Source organism: Mastomys coucha, unplaced genomic scaffold (genome assembly GCF_008632895.1).
Source record: "Mastomys coucha isolate ucsf_1 unplaced genomic scaffold, UCSF_Mcou_1 pScaffold18, whole genome shotgun sequence".
Classification (NCBI taxonomy): domain Eukaryota; kingdom Metazoa; phylum Chordata; class Mammalia; order Rodentia; family Muridae; genus Mastomys; species Mastomys coucha.
Genome location: NW_022196900.1, coordinates 5,825,231 through 5,847,258, shown reverse-complemented (window position 1 = coordinate 5,847,258; position 22,028 = coordinate 5,825,231). Strand labels below are relative to the sequence as shown.

General features: G+C 36.1%; 1 protein-coding gene across 4 annotated transcripts in view; it reads right to left on the bottom strand.

Moving 5' to 3' along the window:
* Zcchc7 (zinc finger CCHC-type containing 7) overlaps window positions 1-22,028 on the bottom strand; it is a 191,191-nt gene that overhangs the window by 40,898 nt on the left and 128,265 nt on the right. For all 4 annotated transcript variants that reach the window (XM_031377274.1, XM_031377272.1, XM_031377273.1 and 1 more), the window contains exons 3-5: window positions 2,644-2,687; window positions 1,158-1,283; window positions 195-365 (exon numbers count right to left, since the gene is read on the bottom strand). In XM_031377274.1, the coding sequence (XP_031233134.1) occupies window positions 195-365; window positions 1,158-1,283; window positions 2,644-2,687 (341 nt within the window). The remainder of the gene's footprint in view (window positions 1-194; window positions 366-1,157; window positions 1,284-2,643; window positions 2,688-22,028) is intronic.

Sequence of the window (22,028 nt, the reverse complement as noted above, 5' to 3'; positions counted from 1 at the left end):
AATTCAGATAAATTGAAATCATGTAACTTTTCTCATCATAATGCAATAAAAGTTAAAAAAAAGAAATATTAATTTTTATGTTTATTTAGTTTAACATTTAAAATATTCCCAGTAGACCATACTGCAAATTTACTCAGTAAATCTTACAAGTTTTACAACAACAACAACAACAACAACAACAACAAAATACTTACGTCAGCATAGTGGCCTATCATATCACATCGGTCGCATCGTTTTCTCCAGGAAGATCTTTCAAAACATCTGTGGTTGGAAGACATGGGCAAAGAGCAGTCGAAGCAGTAACGGGCTGGACAGCCATACTGGAGATGTCCTCTCTCTGAGCAGAGGCAGCAGGGCCGGACTTTCTATATGGCAAACAAACACAAACTCTTTAGCAAATATCAGTCTCAAATGGTTTTCCTTTTCTATATAAAGTTATTTTTAACTTGAAACTCAGTGAAGGTCCAACCTTGAGCAGAATTATAAAATCAGACAAATGTCTGAACTCAGAGTTTGAACAGAGCTATCAGTATGTTGCTGCCACAAAGTCTTAAGTCTGAATGTATGCCTTAGCCTATCTTATCTTACAGAGGAATAGTCATAGAGTAGAAATATCTAGGATAATAGGATGAGGATGTATGGATATCAAGTCACAGGAGAAACAGACAGAGAAGCAGTTGTATGCCTATGAAGAGCCGCTTTAGGAGGTACTACGTAATGTAAGGATTATGTGTACAGAGCCACTACATACCATAATGCAGAACTCCAGTTCTATTTGTTTCAAATAGATATGCTTGCTTTGCTATTATTCCACACATATAAATGAAAAGAAGTACAAATCTCTAACAGTGAGAATTATTGCACAATGAAATGTGCTGTCTACAGAAGAGAAAGTTTCAAAAGGAAATTCTTTCACTCAGTCTTCTCATCTTGTGGAAAAGAAAATCTAGGCACAGAGTATGAAGTATCTGCACAGTCACTAAGCTCATAATGGGAAAGCTGAAATGGAGCCCAGGGTTTGCAGACGCTGTGCCCATGCCAGGCTCATGAGCTACCTATAATCCAACATGCTTTAACAAGAGTGGAGTCTAAGACCCAGGGCTCTAGGCCTACAGTTTGACTTTAACACAGGAAGAAGCATCATGTATCTCACGTACTTGTGGTAATGGGCAGTTTTTTGACAAATGGCCACGTTTATCACAATTTCTACATGTTACATTTTTGTTGACAGAATAATATCGGTTGTTCCATTTTCCAGATGATCTGTTGTTATCTATCTTGGCCTAAGGGTAGAAGGAAAAAAATCAATAATTAAAATTATTTCAGTCAGTTTAAGGAAACCTATCTATCCTTCCTCTTAAAACTACTGAGTAAGAAACATTAAATTTTGAGTCAGTTACTTTGGTACAACCTCCAGAAGCAGACACCATTCCCCAGAAGGGGAGCATAAGGACAGCGCCATTTCTCCGGCATGTGCCCAAGTGCCTCCCCGTCATTTGCCAGTCTCCACTAAGGGCTCAGGTCGAGCAGGAATGCTGGTATGCTTCATTTAGCTGTTGCTAACTTCTACATCTAAACATATACCATTTATTTCTGAATGAGAGGCTTGCTTAAAGTTTTAGTTAGGGAATGGTATTTTTATGATTTTGTGCTTTAAAACATTACAAAACCATATAATCACCAAATATAACCTTCTTTTGAAAAGCACAGGCTACCTCTATTGCCCATAAAACTCATGATAACTTCTAAGAGTATGAGACAATGTTCTTCTACTACCAGCTACATAGTGACCTGATTCTAGAAGTCTTTTATTCTAGTCAAATTCTACTACATAATGAAAGAACATGAGCAAAGTACATCATGTGAAATACCTAAAGAGGAATATGTAAATCCCAACCATGTGCTTAACTTGTCTGGCAGAATTCTAACTTTAAAGTCAGGCATGGTGGTTCATGCCAATAATCCCAAAACTTGGGAGGTGGGGGCAGGAGGATGGAGAGTTCAAGGCTAGCCTAGGCTCTGTAGGAGACCCTGTCTCAAAAAAAAAAACCCCATATATATATATTTATATATATATTTATATATATACATACATAAATAAATAAAATAAATTCCATTTTTGAAAAAGCTTCATTTTTTACCTGTTATTCTCTTGAATTGGTTGTCAATTATCTCCAATCTAGTGATATTTTAAAACTTGACTATCAAGTTGAAAACAACCTTTTAAATTTTTTTTATTTTTAAGTATTTGTTACAATAAAGCTAATAATTGACACAAGCACCTGCCACATTCTAAATATAGACTGACCATTTCCTTACACTGAAGAAACAGTTATTTCCGGTGTTGATCTTAGTACTAGACCATAGGGGCTAACAGGAATCATTAAGGCAGAGAGGAAATGTAAACAGAAGGTGATTATACCTACTCATCAGCTGACAAAAATCAAAGTTGAGTTACATTTCTGAAGTTAAACTAGATACATACTAAAACCAAACTACTTCTTCTAATTTATAGGACTACATCTTTTTAAAAAAAGTTTATACTTTTCCTGAAAAAAATTATGGAAAAAACAAATGGAAATATACAGATCAAAGGACAATATTAGCCCACTATTCAGATTTTTTTAAAAAATTGATTTTTACCTCGATGTCTTTGTCACTGATGAACCAGTTTACGTCATCTTCTCCTAGAAAATAAAACAAATGTTACTTTTAGTGCCTTAAGCCACACACGTACAATGGTTCTTAAAATTTGTTAGTATTCAAACTGGTATAAATGAGGAGTATAAGAGAAAGTATAAATGAAAAGGGTTAAACATCTGAAATTCTCATGTAAGTTTAGAATATTACTTTTCAGACTATTTATTTAAAATTGTTGTGTCGGTGCGTATGAGTATATGTGCCCATGGATGCCAGCAGAGGGTGTCAGATCTCTCTGGACCTGGAACCTCTCCATGTGGGTCCTAGAAAATGAACTTTGGACTTCGGCAAGGGCAGCAAGCATTCTTAACTGATGAGCCTTCTTTCCAGCCCTAAAATTTTATATTATTTTTTGTGGTAATAGGCTTTGAGCATGCCAGACAAAGCACTAATACCTCTGGTTTTGTGTGTGTCTGTGTGTGCATCTGCACATGTGTCAGGATATCTATGAGGGCGGGGAGTATATCAGTATCCTACTCAACAGCACTCAACCTTATCCCTTTGGGACAGCCTCTCTCATTGTCACAGACTCTGCTTCTGCTTAGCATATGTGTGCCCATGCCTACTCTATACATAGGAGCTGAGGATTTCAACTCAGGTCCTAGCCAGTGCACCAACTGCTCTCACCCACCTGAGCCATCTATGCAACACTTTACTTAAAAGCACTTGTATTAGCTGTGTGACTCTCAACAAATAATTAATCACCCTGTGCCTCATATTTTTTGTCTGTAAAATAGGGATAATAGTATTTATGGTATATGCCCTGCCTACCTAAAATCTTTTGTAAGAATCAAATGAGATTCGTGAAAAATGGCTTTGTATACCAAGCTCTATTCAAATACAAAAAACTAAGCAAAGGACTCAACAGCAGATGCAGAAATAAATTTATGTCAATTTCCTTACCTGACCCAGCAGAACTTTACTTAGAGAGGAGATATTCCAATGATCCTAACCCTTTTTTTGTTTTTAGACCCCAGACACTGGGGCATTCCAACCCTTTTGTAAACAAGCCTCAGAATCTTGTCTTTTGATCCTCTCGACCTGGCTACTGTGTGAAGTTGCTGTATAAACTGTGACCACTATCCATCTGAACTCTTCAACAAGTTGCTCATTATTGAGTCCTCCCAGCAATGTCAACTGACTGCATCTTGTCCTCACTTACTCTGTCCAGTGGTGGAAAGTCACATGATCTCATTTACCCTTAAGTTGGTAGAAGAGAAATTCTTCATCTCAACATCAACATTAACAATGTCTACTGGTTTTTCTAGATGACTTCCACTACAGCATCAAAAACCTTTGAAAGAATTATATATTTATTTATTTAGCCTGTTTGTTTATGTACATGTTGACATATCTGTGCATGAGGTCAGAGGACAATTTGAGGGAAGTGGTTCTCTTCTACCACCATATGGATTCCAGGGCTCACACTTGAGTCATCAAACTTGCAGGCAAGAACCTTTACCTGCTGTTACTCCATCTTGCTGGCCTCCACTAAAACATTTTAAAAACAATGGACCTTGAAAACTGGTCGACTTTGTATGTTAGGAACTTTGTATTACATTAACAACATCAAAAATAGTGACATAAAGGAGCAAAACAAGAGGCCTAACTTGTTTTCATTCTGGGTGGGGTGATGCATGCAGAGGCAGAGGAGGCGGGACTGCTGCCAGCTTCAGGGCAGCTTGGCCAATATAGTGAGCACATAAGTGAGCTTAGGCTAGCCACAGATGCCTTGCCTCAAAATAAAAACAAACCCCAAACCCCCAAATACCCATAAGTATTAATCTAAAACTACAACTGTAAAACTGGAGGACTAACAGCATTTTTCTGTGTCAGCTATTTCCTTTTCTTTGCATTGCTCTTTACAAACCTGCAAATGCCTCCTATTCCTTTGGTCCCTCTCCGGACAAGAAGGAAGGGACCTATGACTAATGCAGACACTAAGAGGTGTCAACAAAGGACTAAAAGCCGAGTTATGATTTTCTCCTCCGTCTAACCTTACTACTTTTACCTATCTCAAAAACACAAATCAAGCTTGACTCAATTCTCTGAAAAGAATTTTGAAGAGACATGAAGTAATCTACATTTTTTCAGGCCTACCAGGGTTAAGTGTCTAGAAACATATTTTAAAATAAAATACCTGTACTAAAAAAAAATTATGAGGCTGCTTTACAAAATGGTCAATCCACAGGGAAGCAGAGGCGCTGTGCTGCTGCTGATTTTCTTTGTGGAGTCTGGAGGCTGCACACATGTACTGAGAGTGAGGATATATTAAATAGCAGCGGCCTCATTTCTTCATCCCACTATATTATTCTTTCATACAAAAGATGCAGGTAAGTAACATATGGGCTGTCATTTTCAGAGCTGCCCTATGTATCCCAGTGGCATTCATCACTAAAATTTAATGACTCCTTGTAATCACTTTAATTACAAAACTCATTTAATTTTTTTCTTCTTTTTTGGGTGTGTGTGTGTCTGCACACATGCTTGTGCAGAGGCCTAAGATAGACATCCTTTGTCTTTTTCAATATCTTTCTACATTACTTTTTGAGACTGTGTTTCTCACTGAACTGGGGGCTCACCAATTTCGCTAGAGTAGTTCTACCATGGAGACTCAGGGATCTGATGATCTTCACCTCCCCAGTGCAGGTGCATCCTGCAGCCTGGTTTTTGAATAGGTGTTAGGGATTGAACTCAGGTCTTTATGCAAACACTTTGTATAGCAAGCACTTTGCTGACTAAACCATTCCCCCTACTCCACAAGCTGATTTAATTTTGTTCTTAAAAAGTTAAATACAGGCCGGGCAGTGGTGGTGCATGCCTTTAATGCCAGCAATTGGGAGGCAGAGACAGGTGGATTTCTGAGTTTAAGGCCAGCCTTGTCTACAGAGTGAGTTCCAGGACAGCCAGGGATACACAGAAAAACCCTGTTTTGAAAAACTATTAAAAAAAAAAAATTAACTGCAGGCTGGGCATAGTGGGGCATGCAATTAATCCCAACACTAGGAAAGCAGAAGCAGACAGATCTTTGTGAGTTTCAGTCCAGCCAAGTCTACACTGTGAGACTGTCTCAACCAAACCAAACCTAACCCAACCAAACCAAACCAAATCCAACCCAACCCAACCCAACCCAACAAAAAATGAAACACAGGGGTACACAGCCTTGACTTTCATTCTTTTCAAGACTGCTTTGGCTATTCTAGCCCCTTTGATTGTGGATATATATTTTAGAATAAACATGTCAATTTCAGTTGGAATTTTGATTGGTACTGTATTGAATCCATATAGCAGGCTATTATAATACCAAGTCTCCATATAAACTGATATATCTCTCAATTTACTTTGGCTTAAGTTTTCATGGTAATGTTTTTCCAGTTTTTGATTATACGTTTATAAAATATAAGTGACTTTTATACACTCATATTACATTGTGTAAACTTGTTGTAGTCACTTAGTTTTAGAAGCTTGTGTTGCATGCTTCTGCCAATATACATGTTCATACCACTTGTAAGTAAAGATAGTTCTACTTCCTCCTTTCTTAAAATTTTTATTCATTTGTACACACATATAAACATACCTGTATGAGGACGTTAGAGGACAACTTGTGAAAGCTGGCTCTTTCCTACCATCATATGGGTCCCAGGGATCTAAACTCAGGTTCTGTGGTAGGCTTGGCAGCAAGTGCCTTACCTCTGGAATGTCTTGTTCATTCTGGCTCTCTCCCTGGCAATTCACATGCTTTTCTTTCTTTCTCTTATATTACTGATTCTCACAGGATCTCCTACAGAATGATGTTAAATGTAGGTGGTGACAGTAAATCTTTGCTCAGTTCCCAATCTTAGGAAATAAAACAAGTTTTCTTTTATGACTGCATATACTGTTTTTTTCCCTTTGCCCTCCTCCTTTGTTTTCTTCTCTTATATATACTGTTTGTATGAGAATTTTATAGCTAGAGAAATTTCTAATCCCAGTTTGCTGAGTTTTTAATACAAACAAAAATATAATAAAAATTTTACTGAATGCCATTTTTGCAACAAGTTGAGAAGTTCATGATTTTTCCTATTTCTTCCTGAATGGCCATAGTAATTTGGTTTCAAATATCAGGCTGAGCCTTTATTTTGGAACTAACTGGGTTAATATACAGTATCTTTAAAGAACAAACACTTTACATAAATAAGAAGTTTGTAATTGCATTCATCATAGGTGGGGGCTGGAGAGATGGCTCAGTGGTTAAGAGCACTGACTTGCTCTTCCAAAGGTCCTGAGTTGAAATCCCAGCAACGACATGGTGGCTCACAACCATCTATAATGTGATCTGATGCCCTCCTCTGGTGTGTCTGAAGACAGCTGCAGTGTACTTACATATAATAAATAAATAAATCTTAAAAAAAGATTTATTTTTTTTTAGCTGTTAGCACTGTATTGGGAAGCTGTGACTTTAGAGGAAGGGGAAGAAGTGGGTAGGCTTCTGGAAGTTACAGATAGCTCAGTCCAGGCCTGCTCTCCCTCTCTGTTTCTTGTCTAATGTCACATGAAGAGCCACCAGGGACAGAACTGCTGGGCCATCATAAAATTGTGATGGACTGAAAATCCTAAAACCATGAGCCAAAATAAGTATTTCTTTTTCTAAGTTGTTTCTACTAGGTACTTCATGGTGCAAAAGTAACTAATATAGGGATACTGATTTAGAGTTTCCTCATGGTATCTTTGTATGGTTTTGATAGTGCTATAAGAATGGACTCATAAGAACTGAGAAAAAACTGTGTCCTTCCTTAATATTTAGAATTCACCAGTTATGTGGGTTTGGCTTTGTGGGTTAGGAATTTTACTTGTAGGAAGTCTTTACAAAGGAATTCTATTTCTTTAGTAGATATGGATCCCTCTATATTTCTTTTTTTAATTAGGCCAATTTTAGTAATTTGTGACTTTTAAATAATTTTCTCTTATTCTTTTTCTTTATTTAATTTGTACTTCAGTTCATTTAGCAAAAAAATTTCATCTACATATTATTTAGCAGTTTCATTTATTTCTTTTAATTGTTAAGTTTTATTAAATTTGTTCTTTGACAATTTCATACATGTAATTAGTACAGATTACTGTCATCCTGTTCTCCCATCTCCTGCCCTTTCTGACAAAGTCTCTCATGTTGAGCCCATTTCCCTCACTCTTATCTTTTTGTTTTGTTTGTGACTGAATTTAACTAGGACTATCTGTGTGTGACCAGGGACCACTGGAGCCTAGCAGCCTAGATTCACCAGACTACCAGGTGATTCTAGATCTTGTCAAGTTGACAACTGAGATTAATTACCACAGCTGGCTTCTAACTTGTGATTCTCCTGTCTCAGCCTCCCATTGATGAGGTCACAGGCATGTATCATGATAATGGCTAACTAAGTTTTTTAAGAAGGCAAAAAGCCCAACAGGCAGTGGTGGCATACGCCTTTAAATCTCAGCACTTGGGAGGCAGAGGCAGGCAAATCTCTGTGAGTTCAACCTGGTTTACAGAGTGAGTTCCAGGACAGGTAGGGCTGTTTTGAGACAGAGAAACCTTGTTTCAAACAAACACACAAACAAACAAAATAAATAAAATAAAAAAAAACACAGAAAAAGCCCAAAAAGTACTGATTTCTACAAACAAGTGACTAACTTATAACAACGCCCAGTCTTTCTTTTGTGAAGTAGCTTGTACAACTAAGTTTGTAGATCCCTTCATAACTATGAATTCATATATTATATAAAGTGAGCTAGTGGGGGTGGGGAGCCAATGATTAGCATAAACCTGCAATCCCCAAAGAAACAAAATCTGAGTCTTTTCCCAATACTTATTTTTTTATTTGCTTTATAAAGCCAAATTTGACTGCTCTGAAACAGCACTCTTCCACCACCGAGAGAGAACACAGTTAAATTGTCAAGGAATCAAAAAGAGCCCAGGTGGTAAAGGTCATGTGCATACCTATTAGCCTATTAGAGGGCATAGAGTAAGATCTTCTCCATTATAAAAGCAATAGCTTAAGAGTTGTCACTTACTCTCCCTAACTGAAACTCACATTTGTCAAGTTTCCTGCCTCTGTGCATGCCCATTATCCTCCTGGCTTCCCACATTGCTCCCCTCTTTGTCCATTCCCATCAAGTTCAAATCTCAACTCTTTAACTATAGTTCTGAATATCTTTGTGTCTCAGGTCCTTAAAGTCAATACGGACAAATAAATATTCAGTGCTTCCTACTTCTTTGGTGACTCACTTTTCTGGATCTTACCTTCCTTTGTGGTCTCTCCGCCCCCCCCCCCCCCCCCCCCCCCCCATCAGTATCTTGTATACTCTATGATTGCCTTCTTTCTCCCAGTGTATGCTAACATGCCCAGAACGGAAACTAGCCAATCTGTCCTTCCAAGCCAGGTCATTTCTTTTGTTTCTTATACAGTCCAAATCTCTATGGGAGATTTGAAATCAGACATGTCATAGGTAACTCAGATCCAAAGTATTAAAAGTTCTTTCTTCCTCACTCTTGAAAGCTCAGGGGTAGAGTGCTTGCCATGAATCCAGCACTGGGCTTAATCATCAGTACTGTAACTAATAAACAACCACACAGATAAAACAAAAAGCTCCCTAGTTCTTCTTTTTATTCTGATATTCTACAACTTGTCTCAAGTCTGTTTTCCCCAGTCAGAACCCTCAACTCTTTTATCTTGAGCATAAGATCACTCACTAAATCCCATAAATTGTTTATCCTAAATAGCCTTAATACTATTATTTTAGGTCTAGGCCACTTAATTTCTGAAAAAGATTATTAAAATAACTTCTCTTCATTACCACAAATTCAACCCTATTCTACTATTATTGGAATACAACAGAAACATGAATACATTCTATCTGGAAGGTCCCTTGCTGCCAATTGGACACATGTTCAAAGACAACACAACACTGCCCATGATTTAGTTCTTATTTTTCTGGTCCCTCTATTTTAGCTACGTCCAGAAATTTCCTCAGTGTCCTACCATACTCTGCAGGTATGCCTTTACATGTATTCTCCAGAACTTCTCAAGACTCCCCGCCATTTCATTTACTGGGTACTTGGACTATCCTTGAAAGTTCTCTATTACTGCCACCTGTTACTTCCTCATATTAGAGAGGATCACTCACAACTCTGCAACATTTTGGACTTGAACTGTGGCATTTCTCTTTGTAGCTTCATAACATCAAAGTATGACTACTTAGTTATCAGGGGGTATTGATATCTCCTTAATAAATTAACTAAAGGGCCTGGAGAGATGATACAGTGGTTCAGAGTATTTGCTATTCTTCTGGAGTATGATTCTCAGCACCCACGTCAGATGGTTCACAACTGTCTGTAACTCTAGCACCAACGGTAGCTAGCTAGCTTCCTTCTGGACTCCTGTGGCATCTCCACTCAAATGTGCACATACCCACACGTACATGAAACTAAAGTAAAAATAAAATTTCAAAAACCAACCAATAAGTAAACTAAGTAACATTTTTATTCCTACTGATTTCTCTTTTGTAAAGTCTTTTCTCCCTCAATACTAGTGTAAAAGCTCATTACCTGCCTCTTTTAGGCTACTGTGCATTTAAAGCCCTAAATTAAGGGTTCTACTAAGAAAAATTTTATTCCTTTTTATGTTAAAGCTGTCTGTGGACTGAGACTATATGTTTTATCCATGTATCCACTGATCACAATATCTTATATAATTAAAATTAGAAAGAAAAAAAAATCACATTTAATCATATGTACTATTGTATGAATAAGCACTATTCTGAATTGAGACATAGCTAATACATAATTTAATTGCCTACTGATATAGAGTAAATGTTTAGTAAGGTAGTTTTTTTATGGCTAAGAATAATAGAATTTTTAGAGAAAAACTTTAAAGAACTCAAAAGAACTTAAAAAAAACCAATTACCATTATTGAGATAGGCCCAAGATCTACATAAATTGTAAGATAGCTGCACATTTACAGATAACTGTCCCTGTGCTTACAAGCAGATTAAAGATCACAAAGACCAAGTTCTCATGTGTTTGTCATATCCTTCCCTGAGCTAACTCTATTACTACACCAGATTCCCTCTGGGAGCTTCTCACTTCTAATAAGCAACGGAATTAGCCGCAAGTGAACTTAGGATTCCCAACTTTAGCAGCAGCATCTGTTACTTCAACGGAAACTTTTGAGAAACACACAATGCCACACCAAACCCCTGAGGACACAGCCATTTTATTCACTTGCATTTTTCTCAAACTGTGTACTTGTGTGCACATTCTATCTCTCCATTCCCCTCATATTTATGAGTTTTCATTTTAACACTAGGCAGAAATTAATCAATTCAATCATTATAATTTTGTGCTATATAACTGGCAACTGCTTAAGAAAACCAAATTTTAACATAAGAAGTTATAAGAAAGAAAATGTTCATCTTATTTTAATCATATTAAATTTACCAGAAACAGCTTATACTTAAAGTTATGTATAAAAGATAAATGAGGATTTGACTTTTCTTTTTTTAGAGATAGAGGAAGAAGAAGAAAGAGGAAATGACTGCAGGTGCTTAGCTTGGGGTTACAAAGAGCTCTTCACAGCTTATATATATAAAAATATATTTTTATATTGTATATTTTATATGTAAAATATAAAATCTATTGCCAGAGGGAAGGGACATAAAGACAATTATCAAATGTCCTCCAATCCCTAAGCCCTAATATTTCATCAGTGAGCTACCAGGTTAAGAGATTCTTATTCAAAAATTCAAGCTGGGTGTAGTGGCTCAGGCCTGTAATCCTTCCTTAGCAGTAGGAAGGTAGATGCAGGAAAATCAGGAGTTCAAGGTCATCCTCATCTACATAGAAAGTATGAAACCAGCAGGGGTTGTTTAAGATCCTGCCTAAACAAGCAAACAAACCCCTAAGGACAAGCAACAAAATTAATTCTAAGCAACAGAAGTAGAGTGAACAAAATCATAAACAGTACAGCGGGATCTGGAAGTCTTTTTTTTTTCTTGTAAAATGTCACAAAATACTTCTCCTACTAGTAAAAGGTATCAATAGATGAATTCCCGATTTCCACTTCCACATCCCCCACCTCTCTGCCCAGAGTATCTGTAAAAACTTAAGCACAAATAACAATATTAATTCAGAGGGCTTCTTTTAGAAGGCTTTGGAGGTGAGGAATAAGTAGAGGCTGCTGAAAATACGTCAGCCCTGTGCTGGTGTGGGATCTGAATGTGAAAACTATCCTTTCATTTGTTCTATTTCTCTGAACACTTCCTTGTCTCCTTCTTATTTCTTTTTTCTCCAGTGTCTAATTCTGTACTCACTTTCTCCTTGGTAGAACAAGTCGCTGAATCTCTTTCTAGATGTTAGATCAAACATATACCTATGTTGACATTTATGATTTTTCTTTTTTCTTTTTGTGATAGAACCCAGGATCTTAAGCATGTTGACATAAACCATTATAAGTATAACATATCCAAAGCAAAACTCATCTTTATAACTTTACCTTAAAAGGGCTCAAATACCTTCATCCTTGTAGTTATTAATAGCTCAAATGTAGCTTTCATTTCAACCCAATAATCACTCACTATCCAAACAGGTTGGGTCTTAAGTTCCACAGTTTCTTTCTTCCCTTGTTTCTGTAGGGTAGTTAAATTTTCTGTTTTCTTATAGTCTTCAGAACTTACTTATCCCCTAAGACTGAGGGTTTTTTGTTTTGTTGGTACACCTTCAACTTCATTTACATACAGAATAGATTTTTCTCTAAACTATTTTATAATTCATTGTGAATTTTTATCATGAATTTTAAAAAAATCATAATATATAAAATAAAAAAAACAACAGCAATAAAATTGATATTAGACTGACCGTTCAACTAAAGAATTATCTCAAATCTTACCATTGATTTATTCACTCAACAAATATTTAGCTAATTATTTCCACATAGCAGACAGCATTTTAGGTGCTCAGAATATGTCAGTCAATGAGATCATCACTGATTCTTTAATAGGACTTAACTTTTAGCGTGTGTATGTGGGAGAAAACCAATACATAACAAAAAGTAATAATAAATGATGCATGTTGTGGGGTCATAAACACTTTGGAAAAAAACAGTAGAGCATGCAGCAGAAACTGAGTGTGTTGGGCATGGGTTACAATTTTGCCCATGACAAAGTCAATGACAGAGCGATGACAGAGTCAAGTTGTGCATTTCTGGGTAAGAGCATTCCAAGCAATAGCAAGCACCATGGCAAAGTGCAGTGTGCCGTGTGGCTAGAGCAGCGAATGGAAGGCTCAGGGCAAAGTCCAACAGGCATAGGCATACCTTTACAAGGGTTAGGGCATTATACAGACTTGGCCCTTATTATTAGTTAAAGGTTGTTACTTGAGTACAGTGAGCAGACACACGATTTGACTGGTAAAGAATTACTCTGCTGAGAATAAAATATGGCAGCAAGTATGTGAGTAGGGGACAAGCTAAGAAGCTACTGAAGTAGCTTAATCAACAAATAATGGGGCCTCTGGTCAAGCCAGATGAATGAAAAGTACAGTAAAACACTTTGAATAGACTAAAGGTAAAGCTGATAAAGCCTGTGGGAGAATTAGATATAAACATAAAAGAACAGAGTCAAGGGTGACTTCTTAGTGTTTGACCTAAAAGCAGGGGGTTACCGTAACAAAACCTGGAAATAACATGTCAGGGGAGTTAAGTTTAGTTTTGGACAGGTTAGATTTGCAATAGTATGAAAATACTGAAATGAAAAAACTACTATTGAGTCTATGAATTTAAATTTAGGAGACAGAGAACTAGAACTAGAAATTTCCCAATAGAGACTCGGGGATAATATTCAGCCTAATTCTGGTGAAGAATACCAAGGGACTGAATACGGGTCAAGCAGAAGAGTAAGGATTTAAATCAATGAGGTGCGAGCAAACCTGAGAAGGACCCATATACTTTGGCTGACTTGAGACAATGTATCCAACTTCAGATAAGGCCTGAATGCCGACTTTAGACTTTTAGACAAAGCCACTGGTGGTCTCAAGAGAGGTTGGATAGATTGTGACAAGAGCCGGACTAAACTGAAAAGAGAACAGAAGGAAAAAATTCATGAACAATAAGGACAAGCAGCTGTCTGAGAAATATGTCACCAATTCTAAATACTGGTACCCTATCAAGCTTAAAAGGTGCATCATCTACTATGGCACCAAGTGACCTAATCTGTGGGGGGAATTCAGGTACTACTTCAACAGCCAGCTCCATAAGTGACTCACAGGGAAATTTAACTCCAGGAAGAATACATGATTAAATTGTCCTTAAATTCCCAAAACACAAGCCAGACAGAGGTGGCATAAGCCTTTAATTATAGTACTTGGGAGACAGAGGCAGGTGAATTTCTGTGAGTTCGAGACCAGACTGGGCTACAGTGCAAGTTCCAGGACAGCAAGTTATGCAAAGAAATCTCATCTCCAAAAAATTCCAAACGCAAGTATCCATTAATGAACCTACAATAACTATTACTTATATAAGCTGAGACTGCCAGAAAGTAAGTAAAAGGCATGAGACTAAACTTACATTTTTGATACAGATGTACAACACTTCAAAGAAAATATCCACTAGACCTAGAGAATGTCTTTTCAAATCCCACTAAGAGACCCTCCCCCAAATAGAAAGTCAAGATTGAAACAGGACACAGTACATAAAAACACATGTTGCTGACATTTACCTCTACAAGATTGTATCATATAGTACATTCAAGTACTAATGTGAACTCAGCTCTGCTTTTAATACAGAATTATATTTGATATAGCTATGAATAGTGTGTGAGGAACAATGCCCATCTTCTACTGAGGTACTGTAAGAATAATGCCTAACATCTGCAGTTGTGGTTCCTCAGGGTGAGTCACCATGTCAGACTGCATAGGGCAGAGACAAGTTCCACTTACTCTCTTATATCTTAGCACTTGTCTAGTGTCCACTATATAGCATTTAGTTTTGAAGAACTGATTCTTAAAAAGTCATTTTATTAAAATTTACTTACATATTTTATGAATTTTGTATGTGTGTGGATGCACACATGTGGGTGCAGGTCAAAGGACAACTTGCATGAGTCAATTCTTTCCATCTATATGGGTCCTGGGGCATGTCAGCAGGTGCCTTTACCTGGTTAAGCCATGTCGCTGGCCCTATACCGATCATTAGTATCTTTCAGGGTTGGTCACTCTTGCACTTATATGAGCAGCAACTGATAGCTGTGTGATCAGTTTGTAACTTGCTAAAATATCAGGGTAAATACAATTTTGATATTGAGTAGCATTCAAAATGAGTAATGCAGCTTTCTGGATCACACAGTTAGATAAATCTACTACCTACCAGTCAGTTCCTTATGGTGCTACCACCTACCAGCAGTAAAACCAAGATGTCAAAAGAAAGACAAAGCACAAAGAGAAAAGAAAATCTCAGAAAAGAGATTAAGAGGCTATTTCTAAATATCTCCAAATAAAAGAGTGGCAAAACTACTGTGCATGGAAACAAATGGTGCGGACTGAGACCTAGCTCCTTCACAAGGCATTTCTATCACATAATCTCTAAAATAAATTCCCATCAGTTTTAAAAGTATCTGCTTCCTCAAAGTCCCCAGACAAAAGCCAGATCCAGAGACTTTTTTCTCTATTACTTTTAATATCCTTCAAAATCCCTTTAAGTTCCAATTCATACTACAGAGGGTACATAAGAAAAATTTGATAATAGAACCTTCAAATTACAAAGGAAAAATTTCAATTATATTAATTTTGTACATAGAAATTACATGTGAAATATTTGTCAGATATTCAGTTCATACCCCCCGAGAATACATACTAACTTCCACTTTAGAAAAGACAATGTCTATTTATAGTCCATATGCAATATGCACTACTGAGGCCTACTAGGCAGGGTTTTAAGGCTGTTTTTTTCAACAAGGCTCACAAGTCCTGAGGTTAAATACACATGAATTAAGGATGTTTAATCCAACTTAAGATACCATCTTTTCATATTTAAAGCAGTTTCCCTTAAACAGGAAAAATACAAAATACATGAGCTATCTCTGAAAATAAAGCTTCTACAGGCTAATTAATTTAAACTTTAAAAAAATAACTTAGACTCATATGGTGTTTACTCTCATTTCTTATATGTATACTTATATATTAAAAACAAACTATGTAATGGAGCAGAAAGCTGTATAAACAAAAAATCCTCTTACTTGTCATATGTTAAGAGATATTTAACAAAAGCCCATGCTGAGCTGTAACTAGGGCTAACTGCATAACATATGAAAGTATAGTTTTTGGTGTATGTACACACAGAGCAATAAACAGTTAAACAGCTTCTACCTGTTTTGTGTACTCCCTTTCAGATTTTTTGTCCCCTAGAGCTTTGGCCTCTGTTGTCGTCTAACTTGAATTCACAAAACTCAATGGCTCATGGTTTTCAAAGCTCAGAACAAAGTCGCTTTTTCTCTCTCTCTCTTCTCTTTTTGGTGGGTACAAGTACGGGGACCACAGGAACAGTTAAATTCATGGCATGGCTGGTCTACCACACAGTCGGGGGAATTCTTTAAATAGGGCCTGTCACTCTCTTGGCCCATCAATGGGATTTCCTCCTCGAACTGCTGATTCGTTCAGGTACACAACAGAGGAAATTTCAGTTAACCTTTGTTTCACCCCAGGGAAAAATCTGTCTGAAAGTATAAAATGAATAGATTAAAAAAAAAAAAATAAGCTGCTCAGCCCCACGGCTGTTCTCTTAGTGAGCAATGCAGCTTAAGTTAAACAGCAGAAAGGGACAGGGGAGTGCTGCATTCCCAATGGAAATGCAAAATACAGGGTATCCAGTAGGTTGGACTTTATTTTGATGACTAAACCAAACCAACTGTCCTTTCTGTTAAGTAAACCTGAAATTCTCCTTCTTACAAGTCAGATTTTCCTTATGTCACCAAATCAATAAACTGCTGTAATCTTAATGTCTCTAACCAAACTCTATCTTCAATCATCTTACAAAAAAAAAGCAACTCAGGAAAAAATTTAAACAAAACTTGTGAAATTTAAACAGTAATAGAGTGTCAGATGAGAAAAAAAATCAGCTAAATGAGAATCATGTTGAACTCTATTCTATTATTCCTTTCAAAATAAAAAAAATTCCAGGGAGGAGAGAGGGACACACAGAGAACCCATTTGAAAGCAACAGAGTTCTTGGAGTGGCTGGAGTTGGCTCTATAGATGTCGGAAGTCACAGGTTGAAGGATGAACACAGAAAAAAATGTAAGTTATTCTTTCATGATGTTATGAGATTAAGATAATTTAGCTTACAGTCCACTGAAAACATGAATATAAAATTTGAGTTATTACTCTTGAACCAAATGAGACAGAAAAGCTATTGTGTTGGCAATACCTACTATAAATTTAACATATTATAATTACAATATGTTGATTATAAGCTATTAGAGCAGCAATTTAAATAAAAAACAAGACCAATTTAACCTCAATGACCAAAACCATTTTTCATAAAAATAATGAAAGGATTCATTGCATTTTGATTTACTTTTCTTACCAGCACATGATATTCTATTTTTAATCAATGTGCTGTACACTGATGGAAAGGTGTGATAATTTTATGTCCATCTACACTGTCAATAGTCAAATCAGGTTTCTTTGTTAGGAACCTCACCTCCTGCCCAGTTATTTGAGATTATAAGTGTATCTATGAGAGAAAACCACCAAAATTTCCCATTTTGTGCTAGGCTTATTTCACTTAACACAATGCCCTGCAATTATACCCTGTTGTTGTAAATGACCAGATTTTAATCTTTGTGGCCAAATAATATCTATAGTATATACAGGACATGTTTTCTTTATACATTCGTCTGTCAATGTACATCTTGGTTGATTACCTCTGTCATTGTGAATACTGCTTCAATAAACAGCAAAGTACAGATAACAGTCTGACATACAGATTTTCTTGGATACACACACACACACACACACACACACACACACACACACACACACAAATCTGACAATTTTACTACTATCCATTTTTTTAATAAAAAAAACCCTATATATATCCAAATTAAAAAATTATCAGATTTTATTGTTAGCTTTCTTTAATACACAAAAAAGGGCTATATAATTATATACTATAATCATCTATGACATAACAGCTCACTCCCCTTCCCATCTGGGATTGTGCATGAACCCAGAATTTTATATTTACCTCTCTTCTGTATCCAACTATGTAACCAAGTAAGGCAGAGTAAGAGTGTGGCCCATATGAAAGCTATACAAATTATAATCTGAGAAATCACATCATTAAAGAAACTGAAAACAACAGACTAAAGTACAACCAGGACACGCTAAAGTACACCCCCTGTTCTGACTGACAATCTGAACAAGAGTGTTCAAGCAGCTAATGTGGCCTAGCAAGATGGCTCAGTAAGTAAAGATGCTTGCCACTAGGTCTGACCCTTCAACTTTCATGATGGAAAATATGTCTTCTACCTTTTACCATCCCTGGGATGGATGGCCACTCTGTATATATGCATGTGCATACCTCTGTGCATGGGTATGCAACATACATTCATGAATCAAAAGCATATAAACAGGTAGTATATGCCATTCCAAGATGTGTGTGATATCTGAGCTTTCAGTTTAACTCTTTTCTATAAACCTGAACAATTGCACTCATAAAACACTTTACAGTTTCATTTACAATTTTTCTTTCCTCTCTTGTAATCCCAATGACATGTTAGTTCTTTAAACACTGTCTAATGGCTTGACTTTAGAATGTATTCTATGAAAATTATGTTGTAAATTATTTTTGTTTTTCAGATTTGGTAAATTTGATCTCTCAATTCATTGGGATTTTATACTTACTGTTAAGTGCATCTAGAGAATTTTTATTTCATAAAATATGTATTTTAGTTCTAAATGTCCCATTTGGTCATTTTATAGTTTTTTCTATATGGAGATTTTCTATTTATTTCATCATATTTTATACCCTTAAAGTCATAATATTGGCTTTAAAATTCTTGCCTGCTAATACCAAGGTTAGTCATCACAGAGTGAGTGTTTACTTAAATATGCATCACATTTTCCAGTTTCTATATATGTTTGGTAATTCTGAATTGTGGCTTAGATATGAACAATACTTTGTAGAGATTATATATATATTCTATTTTATTCCTCTGAAGAATGTTGATGATTTGTTAAAGGATCAAACATTTGGTAAACATATACAGGAAGAATTTGGTGTTTCTTTATATTGATTCCCCTTCATTTTTAAGTAGGCAGTTTTCTGATTTCTCAAATCAGTAAATCTGGGACTTTACTTAGTCACCTTTTAGTCACCTTTAGTCACCTTTATGTCACTTTTAGTCACCTTCATGCTTAATCAATTAGTGACTAACTTCATGTAAAAAATCTGTATAAAACCAGGAAATTTATCTAATGCAGTTTCTTTATTGCAAGTGTTGGCTTTCTATCAGTTTCTGATTGATTTGTTTCTAGTACCTTTAGATGTGTAAGTATGAAAGTACTCCTTTTAGTTATGCATTTACATAGAAACAATTGTAACTAATGTATTAAATACTATATATATTAATAAATATGTTATAATGTTTCGACTATTGCATGATTATCTGTGGGAAAGTTGGTCCTTTCTATTAATATCAGAAGAGGAACTTTGGGATCAAAAGATGCATGATGCTAGGATCTTTTACAAAACCTTCCACTCATTTTTCTTAGCTTCACTGATGCAGGATTGAGTCTATAGTTTTCAGTGTTTTGGTGCTAGCCTACTTAAACATAATATTTTTGTAAAATTACTGTCAATGAACAATGGAAAAAAGGAAAATGAAAATCAATCAACAGCACCAGAAAGTTCCAAAGAGCTAGAGAAGGTTCTTTGGGCTTGAGTGACTAGCAGTTTAAGAAACCTTGCTTTCTTTCTGGAGGCAAAGAGATCTACCTTTGCTTGGTTCAGAATCTGATGCATTATATATAGGTTCAGAATTGCTCTAACCGATCCCTTCTCATGATAAGATACTCAAGTCATGATTTTTATTATTCAAGGATCGCATATTGACTGTGAATTCTTTTCATCAGAGAAAATTTTACATTTTAGTTCTCTGGGCAAATTAATTATGGTTTACTATTTTAGGCCACCTTCTAAATTCCTAGGATAATTATATGAGATTCTAATTTCCAAAACATTCATTTGCAAATAGCTCATGAATACTACCCAATTTCCCAAAAGGCAGGATGAAAATGAGCACCCTAAATGATGGGGAGGCAATTAACATCTATTGAGGGACTGCTAGGTGAATGGCTCTATAGTAAATGTTTTATCTTGCCTAATCTTCTCAATTATTCTATGACATGGATATTATTACCATCTATTTACAGATAAGGAAAGTGAAGTTCAAAAGCTGGCCAAGGTCACACAGTAGGTTATGTGTAGAGCATGAATTCAAATATTTAAACTTTTTTCAAAAACTGAAATCATCATTCTTCCCATCTTCTATTTGAATTTACTTTTAATAATATATATTAAATTATATAAAATAATGGGTCTCACTGACATTTTCATAATGCACACAATGTACTTTGAATATAGTTATCATCTTTCACACATTGCCGTCTGTTGTCTTGCCTCCCTGATACCTTTCATCTTTCCAAATGGTGGTCCTTTTCTATTTTCAGTTTTGACTATACTGAAATTAAGTAATTATAATGTTTTCACCAAAGAAAACAAACAAATGTCATTAAGATCAAAAAAGCAAGGGGCAGAAGGGGAGATCTCTGCCCAACATATAAAAGATTCCTGTTGAGAATATGAGTCATTCTTATGAGTTAGTGACAATAAATATAAAACTATTAAGCCAAAAGTAGACAGGCCTTTAAGAAGGTACTGATGTGACTCACAAAAATACAAATGGTATTTGACTTCATTTTGTTATCTGTCAAATGGATATTAAACCCACAGTAAAATGCTACTACTCATCTATCACAATATAACTAAGACACTTCCAATATCAAATGTGGGCAAGGGTGTAGATAATGGAAATTCTAGTACACTGTCTGTTAGGTTACAAACTGGCACAAACACTTTGGAAAAAGCATTGTCATAATGCACTGAAATGGAGGACAGGCATGAAAAGCAATCAGTTTCACTCCTCAATGTGCATCTAAAAAGATGCACAAAACATTCATGTTAAGAGAAATATCACTAGCAAAGTCAAAATGTCCAAACAGAAAGGAGGATAAACTGGTAGTCATAGAATGGAAGATCATCATCAACAAAAGCAGACAATCAAAAAGACTATGTAATATTTTATATAGAAATACTAAACTACCTTTCTTATGTTGATTCTATTAATAATACTTATTTTGGGGTAAGAAGATGGTTCAGTGGGTAAAGTGCTTGTCATTTAAAAGTGAGCATCAGCTCCCTAGCACCCCTGTAAAAGGTCAGGCAGGTGTGCTGGTCATCTGCAACCATAGTGTTGAGGAGAAACTGTTGTGGAGTCTCTGAGGTAAGTTATCTAGGTAGACTAGCTAGAATTAGCAGGTTCTGGGTTCTTTGAGAGAATCTGCCTCAATTTAAAAAAAAAATAGAGATTGTGGTGGACACCTGATGTCAACTTTGGGCCTCTATCCTCATGTTTACATGTGCATCCCTACCATACACACATCAACACTCAAAGTTATACATGATGACATCGTTAAGAAATTAATTATCCTTGGTAGTTTATGTAAAGTCATATAAATATATGAAGTTGACACCTATCCTATTGTTACATAACAGCATGTATATTCACAGTAAATACACACTGGAATAGCTAAAAGTTTGCAGATAGTGTCATGTGGAGATTGCTCAGTAGGACAAAGTGTTTTTTTTTTTTTTTTTTTTTTTTTTTTTTTTTTTTTTTTTTTTGTGCAAACCTGATTACTTAAGGTCAGAACCTCAGAATCTATGTAAAAGATAGATGCAGAAGCCTAAAAGTCTGCAATCCCAGCATGCCTCTATGGATAGGAGATGGAGACAGGACAATCTCTTGAAACTTGGAGGCTAGCTGGTCTAGCTTAAAAAGAGGCCCTGTCGCCAGGCAGTGGTGGCGCATGCCTTTAATCCCAGCACTTGGGAGGCAGAGGCAGATGGATTTCTGAGTTCAAGGCCAGCCTTGTCTACAGAGTGAGTTCCAGGACAGCCAGGGCTATATAAAGAAACCCTGTCTCGAAAAACAAAACAAAACAACAAAAAAAGAGGCCGTGTCTCAAACAATGTGGAAAGGT